This window comes from Olea europaea, chromosome 14 (assembly GCF_002742605.1).
Source record: "Olea europaea var. sylvestris chromosome 14, O_europaea_v1, whole genome shotgun sequence".
Classification (NCBI taxonomy): Eukaryota; Viridiplantae; Streptophyta; class Magnoliopsida; order Lamiales; family Oleaceae; genus Olea; species Olea europaea.
In genome coordinates, this window is record NC_036250.1 from 3,341,849 (window position 1) to 3,350,867 (window position 9,019).

Genomic DNA, 9,019 nt, shown 5'->3' on the forward strand with positions numbered 1-9,019 from the left:
TCATTCAATTTCTTTTTTTTTTTATCAATTAGATTGGATAAGGTGAAGTAGTGTGTGAAAATAGAGAAATACTGCAATGGAGGTGACCGTGCACGGAGTCTCTTTTACAAATAGAATATCTCAAATTCCTCACTGATTACATTGGTCTTCATTTCTCTCCGCCACTAATTTTAACAAATAGTTATATAAACTAAAATCAAATATCATACAACGTAATGTAAAATACCAAAAAAACTACTCAAATTAAATATCTCAAATGATTCATAGCCATACGGCTCATGCCAGAAAATTCAAATAACATATATTGCAATTTCTATCTTGCGAATATAACATAACATATATTATAATCAAATAGCACATAGATTATAACTCTCAAAAGTTAGATAAAATACAATTTTTTCACTTTTTCTAATTTCAAGTGTTAATTTTCGATCTTAGCCAAGATAAACTTCATTGAATATTTTGAATTTTGATTTGACTCGGTCTTTCTCTCGTATTGACCTTTTAAAAAAAAATAAAAATTATTAGTAGCTTTAAATCAACATGTCCAACCTTTTTTTGACGTCACTATCCATGTAGCTTATAAGTGCTTGAAAAAACGAGTGATGTTCACCATTTCCTCAAATTCATTCCAGATCATATGAAACTTTTGGAATAAGAATTAAGGATCCAAATCATGCGCAATAGGGGCAAAGAATTAAGGATGCAAACTACGCGCAATACGGGAAAACCTGTGATTATCCTTGTATTACCATGAATTAACTTCTCCAAATAGTTTTCGTCGAAGAATTTTATTGCACAATTCATTTAAGATGAGTAGAAAATTATGCCACAGCATTGATACTATTGGTAAGGTGGTAAACTTTTGGAAGTTCGTGAGGAAGAATGTTATCATATAAATGTACCGTGAGAACATTTATAAATTAACATGAACATCCATATTGGTGCTAGTGCTAAAATCAAATTATTGTTCTGACTTCAGAGTTCCAACATCGTGCACCAATATTGACAATTTTTTGATATCTACACATTCCACATTAATAATAATATAATAAACACAATATTCATGTAACGTACAAGATGAAGACTAGTATATATAAATGATTTGTTTGCATAGGAATTATGACACCGACAAACTGCTAGTTGTAGCCCTTGCTTGGTTTAGGTACAAATGTGAATTAAAGTCAACAATTAGTTTTAATTATAAAATCCATAAATGTTTAAATACACATTTCAATAATTTAATCAAAATCTACTAAAATTTTGATTTTTATTTAAAACAAACATAGGCTTAATACTGTCTCCTTATTGGTATGATATTTTATCAAAGTCTTGAAAAATCAATGTTTACTCATTAATTACATAATTTTTTTAGAGAATGCACATGTCGTTGTGTGATTGGATAGTTTGAGGGGTTGGGATCACCACCTGTAATTGTTGTTGAATATTTGTTCAAAATCAATCGAATGATAATGGACTTATTGTTGGACTCAATTGTGGAATTGATTGAATCAAAAGAAATTGAAAAATGTAGTATTTGATTTTTTTGCCCATGCATACGCACATGCTTAATTTTGTGCGTACGCGAGATGTGTTTTAGCAAAATCAGAATTAAAATTTGCTTCTACTATGCATACGCACGATATATACTATGCATACGCATAGTAATAAAAAATAGTCGTTGACTGATTTTTCAATTTGAAACTTGGGAGCCATTTTGGATTAAAAGTTGTCACTTTTCATCTTGTTTTGGCATCATTTCGTGATGCATCGATTGAAACCTATTAATAGGTGATGAATGATCAATACAAACATTATTAGAATCATTGAAAATATCTTGAGATCCATAAATCATTCTATATTGAATTAAACTATTGATTTACATTCATATTCAAGATCTTCCTTTGTGTTTTTAAAGTTTTGGAGGATTGCACTTGTACTTTGGTGTTAAATCCTTTACAAGGCTTGATATAATCCTACAAATCGTTTGTCAAAACCCTTAAACATCTCATTCAATCCCGAGAGGGGGAAAATATAGTTTGAGGATAACGATCCCGTGTTCAAGCCTCAAATTCGTTCTTGACATATTTCGTAATTTCTATTCATTTTGTTTCTATAATTTTGTTGTTGTTTCTTCTCCAATCCCTTATTTTCCAACAATCTCAAATTATATTTTGCGATGGAGAATGATACAACTATGACAACCATCAAACTCATGAATCAAGATCTGGTTAGATTGGATCGTTTTTGACAGGACTAACTTCACGCGGTGGCAAGACAAGTTGAAATTCCCCCTAACGGCGTTGAAAATTTTTTATATTCTTGATCCAGATTTGGCGCCTTTGCCGGAAACCAACGAGTGGAGAATCCGAAGCAATCAAGACCGAGAGACAAAAATGTCAAGAAGATGAATTGATTTGTCGTGGCCACATCTTGAATGCATTGTTGGATCGTTTGTATGATCTATACACCAATACAATTTCGACGAAAGAAATTTGGGAAGTATTGGAAAGTAAGTACAATGCAGAAGAAGAAGGTACAAAGAAATTTTTGATTTCTAAGTATTTTGATTTTAAATTCTTAGAAAATATCCCTCTTCTTCCCCAAGTGCATGAGTTGCAAGTGATTGTCAACAAATTAAAGGCGGTAAAAATTGATATACGGGAGACCTTTCAAGTGGGGGCTATAATTGCCAAACTTCCGAAATTTGGAAAGGATACCGGAAGAAGATCATGCATAGTTTCGAAAATTATTCTTTGGAACAATTGCAAAAGCATCTTCAAATCGAAGAAGAGTCGAGAATACGTGATAAAACTGAAAATTCTCATAAGAGTTCTTCTAAAGCAAATGTTATGGAATAAATAGAACCGCCGGCAAAATCCAACAAAAGAAAGCCTTCTAGGAACTTTAACAAGTCCAAGAAAAAGACAAAATGAGGTTGTTTTGTGTGTGGAAAATCTGATCACTATGCCAAGAATTGTAGGCACTGAAAACAAAATAACTTCGAGGCCAAAGTGAATTCCATCCAAGATGACAAAATTGTGGCCACCATAAGTGAAGTAAACGCAATCAAAGAAAATGTTCCCGGGTGGTGGTATCATACTTGTGTGCTATGGTACATGTATTATATGATAAATCTTTGTTCAAAACTTATCAAGAAGTGGATGGAGATCAAGAGATTCAAATGGGTAACGAGATGCGGTCCAAGGTATTTGGAAAAGGAAGTGTAGCTATTATCTTCACTTCCGAGAAAACCGTTACTCTAACTAATATATTACATGTTCCGAATATGAATAGGAACCTAGTTAGTGGCATTCTCTTGGAAAAATCAGGTATCAAATGTGTTTATGAGTCCGACAAACTTGTACTATCCCTTAATGGGAAATTTGTTGGAAAAGGCTATTCGTGTGAATGAATTGTCAAATTATGTATCGTTGATAATGAAATGAATAAAAGTAATTTTACTTATATTGTGAATTTATTTTCATTATGACATGCTAGATTAGGTCATGTTGGTAGAAATACAATGAAACGCATAAAAAAATATGACTTGATCTCATATGCGAAAATTATGAACATAAATGCAAAATATGTATAGAATCTAAAATGATTAAAAAATCATATCAAAGTGTTAAGAGAACCTCTAATATTTTAGAATTAATTCATACTAATATATGTGAACTTAATGGTATGTTAACTAGAGGTGGAAATAAATATTTCATAACTTTTATAGATGACTTTTCTAGATATACATATGTTTATTTGATAAAACATAAAAGTGAAGCATTTGACATATTTAAGACATACAAGAATGAGGTTGAAAAATATCTAGGAAAGAAAATTAAAATTTTAAGGAATGATAGAGGTGGTAAATACTTTTCCAATGATTTTAAATTGTTTTGTGAATAACATGGAATTATTCATCAATGTTCTGCATCTAAGACACCCGAACAAAACAGCTTGGCTGAAAGAAAAAATAGAACATTTGTAGAAATGATAAATGCCATGCTTATTCATGCGAAGTTGCCATTTAACTTGTGGGGTAAAGCTTTATTAAGTGCATGTAGAATACTTAATAGGATTCTTTCAAAATATACTAAGGTTTCTCCTTATGAATTGTGGAAATGAAGAAAACCAAACATTGGATACTTCAAAGTGTGAGGATGTCTTGCCTATTACAAGAACACGAATCATAATATGACTAAATTGGGTCCAAGAGGCATTAAATGTGCCTTTGTTGGGTATGAAAACAATAGCAAATCTTATAGATTACTAAATTTGAAGTCCAATGTGATTATCGAATCCAACGAGGTGGAGTTCTTTGAGGATTCGTTATCTTCGGATAATGAATTGAGGGAACATCCTGAAAATATCCCTAGCTCAAGTGGAACACATGATGAAATATCTTCTAAGGATGTTGATGAATCTAGTGAACCACGAAGAATCAAGAGAACTCGAGTTGAGAAGTCTTTGGGATCGGATGAAATCGATTCTCAACTCATCTCCTTTTACTTAGTAGAGAGAAATGAGTTGAATGTTGTGAGAACAATTCTTTCTGTTCTACAAGTAGAAACCGACCCTAAGACTTATAAATAAGCTATGAATTTTCGTGATAGCACCTTTTGGAAAGATGCAGTTAAGGACGAAATGGATTCGATAATGTCCAAAAATACTTGGGAACTTGTTGATTTACCACCGGGACCCAAGCCTATTGGATGCAAATGTGTATTTAGGAGAAAATACAATGTTGATGGATCCTTAAATACCTTCAAGGCTAGATTAATAGCTAAAGGATATCGACAAAAGGAAGGAATCGACTATTTCGATACTTATGCACCGGTAGCTAGAATAACATCGATTAGGATATTATTTGCCTTGGTTTCAATATATGACTTGCATGTTCATCAAATGATTTCAAGACGGCATTCCTAAACGGAGATCTCAATTAGGAGGTCTATATAGAACAACCTGAAGGGTTTGCCCTACCTGGAAATGAACATAAAGTGTAAAAGTTTGTAAAATCTTTATATGGTCTGAAGCAAGCACCAAAGAAATGGCATGAGAAGTTTGACTTAGCAATAATATCATCCGGGTTTAAATATAATAGCGTTGATAAATGTTTATATTCTAAAGTTTGTGATGATTATGTGATATTTATATACTTGTATGTTGACGACATGCTGATTATGAGTAATCACATGGACGGAATAGAAGAAACAAAAAGTTTTCTTTTTTCCACATTCAAAATGAAGGATCTTGGACAAGTGGATACCATTTTAGGTATCAAAGTCACAAAGACTAGTGGGGGTTACTATTTAAGTCAATCACATTATATTGAGAATGTGATAAATATGTTCAAACATTTGAACATAAATGAATGTAGTACCCCGATTGATCCAAGTTCAAAATTAATAAAGAATGATGGAGGGGCGATTGCTCAATTGGAATATGCAAGTGTTATAGAGAGTTTTATGTATGCTGTTCAATGCACAAGACCGAATATGGCTTATACAATAAGTAAATTTAGTAAGTTCACTAGCAATTCGAGTAATGATCATTGGAAGGCTATTGTGAGAGTTTTTGGATACTTAAAGAAAATCAAGAACTTGGGTCTACAATATACTAAATTCTCGGCGATATTGGAAGGATTTACTGATACTAGTTGGATATCTAGCACGGGTGAAAGCAAATTCACGTCGAGTTGGGTGTTCACTCTAGGAGGAGGTGATATTTCTTGAAAATCAAAGAAACAAACGTGCACAACACACTCGACCATGAAATCTGAATTTGTAGCACTATCGGATACTGGGAAAGAGGCTAAGTGAGTTAAGGATCTCTTCTATGAGATATCTTTGAGATCGAAGAATATTTCTTCAATACCTATAATGTGTGATAGTCAAGTCACATTAGCAAAAACATACAATAAAGTATATAATGGAAAGTCTAGACATATGAGTTTAAGACATGACTACCTAAGGAAGTTAATCAAAAATGGAATAATTTCCCTAAATTATGTAAGGTCAATTGAGAATTTAGCGGATCTGTTAACTAAAGCACTAAATAGAGATTTAGTGGCGTCTACTTCGAGTAGGATGGGGTTGAAACTCCTTAATTAAAAAAGTCCACCAATGACGGCAACCCTACCTGTCATTACTCAAAAGGTAATTCATGGGTTCAAAGGGTAACAATAAGTCATTTGATATGTGGATAATTGCAGTATTATTTAAATCCACAATGACCCTATCCTAATTAAATAATGTTGGTTGTTACCGATGTGAGGGTTGAGCTTAAAGGTCTTAATGAAGTTCAGTGCTAAAACATAAGTACCTCTAAAAGTAACAAAGGTACTGGAAGAACTTCACCTAGACTAACTTCGAGATGGTGTCGCCTCAATAGAAAGTTGGAGTTCCTCTCTTCAAAGTTTATTGAATAGAATGAACGCAAGGCCATAAAAGCGCTAAGCGAGTTGAGGAACTTGAGAGCACGTGATACTTATGTGTGTGTTCTTACCGGTATTGTCACAAGGAATAATTGGTTCGAAGCTTCCATACTACCTCTAATTTCGACTTTACTTTGTTGGAATTACACTATGGTTAGATTCAAATCGAAAGATATCTAATCCTTATGCATAAGTGTCGTCTTTTTGAATATGCGATCATATTGATTTTGAATAAGTGGGAATTGTTGAATATTTGTTTAAAATCAATGGAATAATAATGGACTTATTGTTGGGCTCAATTGTGGAATTGGTTGAATCAAAAGAAATTGAAAAATGCAATATTTGATTTTTTTTGCGCATAGGCTTAATTTTGTGCGTACGCGAGATGTGTTTTGACAAAATCAGAATTAAATTTTGCTTCTACTATACGTATGCACGGTTTATACTATGCGTACGTATATTGTTAAAAAAAAAAATAGCCGTTGGCTAATTTTTCAATTCGAAATTTGGGAGCCGTTTTACATTAAAAGTTGCTACTTTTCATTTTGTTTTGGCACCATTTCCTGACACATTGATTGAGGCCTATAAATAGGTGATGAATGATCAATACAAACATTATTAGAATCATTGAAAATATCTTGAAATCCATATATCATTTCATATTGAATCAAACTATTGATTTACATTTATATTCAAGATCTTCCTTTATATTCTTAAAGTTTTGGAGGATTGTACTTGTGCTTTGGTGTTAAATCCTTTACAAGGTTTGATATAATCCTACAAACCGTTTGCCAAAATCCTTAAGCATTTTATTCAATCTCGAGAGAGGGCAAATATAATTTGAGGACAACGATCGCATGTTCAAGTCTCAAATTCGTTCTTGACGTATTTCGTGATTTTTATTCATTTTATTTCTATAATTTTGTTGTTATTTCTTCTCCAACCCCTTATTTTCGAACAATTGTCCTGTGAATGATTCCCTGTAGGCAAATAATTGTTCGAAACTAATGGAAGACATTGACAAAATTTGTAACTTAATTAATGTAAAAGATTGTTGTCAGTGCGTGGACTTGAGTGCCATGCTACTGAATAAAGAGTAACAGGAATGGACATTTTCCAAATGACAGACGACTTTAGTTTCATGTTAGAAATGGAATACAGATCAGAAATCAGCAGAGTGCAAAGAGATCGATACAAATTCACTTGTTTCATTTTTCTTTCTTCAATCCAAGAAAGAAAAACAAGGCAAGAAATTGAAGTACACGAAAGTCGAACATTTTCTAGAATTACTTTGCTCATCTTCCTTCCGGGTGCAAAGGGAAGAGTTTCAGGGTCCTATCTTCTTCGTCTTCTGTACAATATTTCTTGTCCTCTTCTACGCCTTCAAATGTCCATGTCCTGCACTTTCTCTTATGCGGACTGTCTTCGTCCTTCACATCGTCCCCCTACAAGAATTTTCACTGTTAATTTTTTGATGTATTTTTTCATAGAAATTTGGACAGGAAATTAAATTACCTTAGTGTCAGATAGTAATAGAGAAGTGTTAAGTATGGAAGAAGGTGGTGTTCTTGGACTATGGCTATTAAGACCTAGACTATTACGCTTTTGCTTCTGTCTCTCTCTGGCTTTGTGGTTCTGGAACCAGTAAAACACGTTTTTCCCTTCTATTTTGCCATACTTTCCTAACTGAGCAGTGATTTGCTCGATTTGTTGGGCGTTTGGAGTTCGCATTCCTCCTCTATACAACATTTCAAGTATCCCTATCTGTTCTTGGGTCGGATTCCACCTCGTCCCTCCAGGATGTGTCTCCACCTACATTTATAACAATCACCGAATGGTTAAATCGACTCAACTTGACAAATTGATCATGACCATTATTGTATGACGTCACAGAGTGTTGCATTTGCATGGACAAGTAAATACCTGAGCCGATTCTTTCTTGTGGTATTCCGAGGATCCAATCTTGATCGGCCCACTTTCGGGTCTAATGAAGCTCTTGAGGTCGAAGATGGGGACAGTACTGTCGGAGTTGGTGGTGGTGGTGGGGGCAGCGGCAACGAGTTGCTTAGGAGCAAGCGGGCGAAATCGCTTACAGCCAAGTGTAAGAGAGGGTGGCTCGTGCATATGTTGATCCCAGAATCCATGTGCAAACTGATGAACCTTCATGCTGCCTTCAATTCCCATGGATGGCATTTGATGCCTAATTAGAGCGGTGGTTATATAGAAGAAAGCTAAGGGATAAAGAATTAGTGGGAAATGATCAGTTGGTGTCCAATATTAACCAAGACGAAATGATGAGGTGCGGTTGACTTGAGATTTCCATGTTTGAAAAGAGAATTGAAAAAGTTGCTGCTCTCTCTATAGGGAATGATATGATGTGCAAATCTAGGATAAAAATGCAAAATATATCCCCTCAAACTTCCTAAAATAATCCTTGTTTTTTAAAAGTAAATATACTCGAAACTTTTTTATACAGTTAAAATTTTATTAGATCATGTACTACTTTTCTGTGATCGAAGGCGAATGCAATATCATTACTTGAAAGGTGTATGTGAGTACTTGAGACCTAATTTGATATGG

At 33.7% G+C, this 9,019-nt stretch overlaps 2 protein-coding genes across 2 annotated transcripts; one reads left to right on the forward strand and one right to left on the reverse strand.

Annotated features, from left to right (window-relative positions):
• The first annotated feature begins 4,197 nt into the window (after nucleotides 1-4,197).
• LOC111409396 (uncharacterized mitochondrial protein AtMg00820-like) lies at nucleotides 4,198-4,932 on the forward strand. Its single transcript, XM_023039448.1, has 2 exons — nucleotides 4,198-4,241; nucleotides 4,617-4,932. The coding sequence occupies exons 1-2, from the start codon at nucleotides 4,198-4,200 to the stop codon at nucleotides 4,930-4,932; spliced, it is 360 nt and encodes a 119-aa protein (XP_022895216.1).
• Nucleotides 4,933-7,551: 2,619 nt separating this feature from the next.
• LOC111408803 (WUSCHEL-related homeobox 4-like) lies at nucleotides 7,552-8,788 on the reverse strand. The gene is made up of 3 exons (XM_023038574.1): nucleotides 8,363-8,788; nucleotides 7,955-8,251; nucleotides 7,552-7,884 (listed from the first exon to the last, which is right to left on the reverse strand). Exons 1-3 carry the CDS (start codon nucleotides 8,630-8,632, stop codon nucleotides 7,735-7,737), a joined length of 717 nt encoding a protein of 238 aa, XP_022894342.1. The 5' UTR covers nucleotides 8,633-8,788; the 3' UTR covers nucleotides 7,552-7,734.
• Between the last annotated feature and the right edge of the window lie 231 nt (nucleotides 8,789-9,019).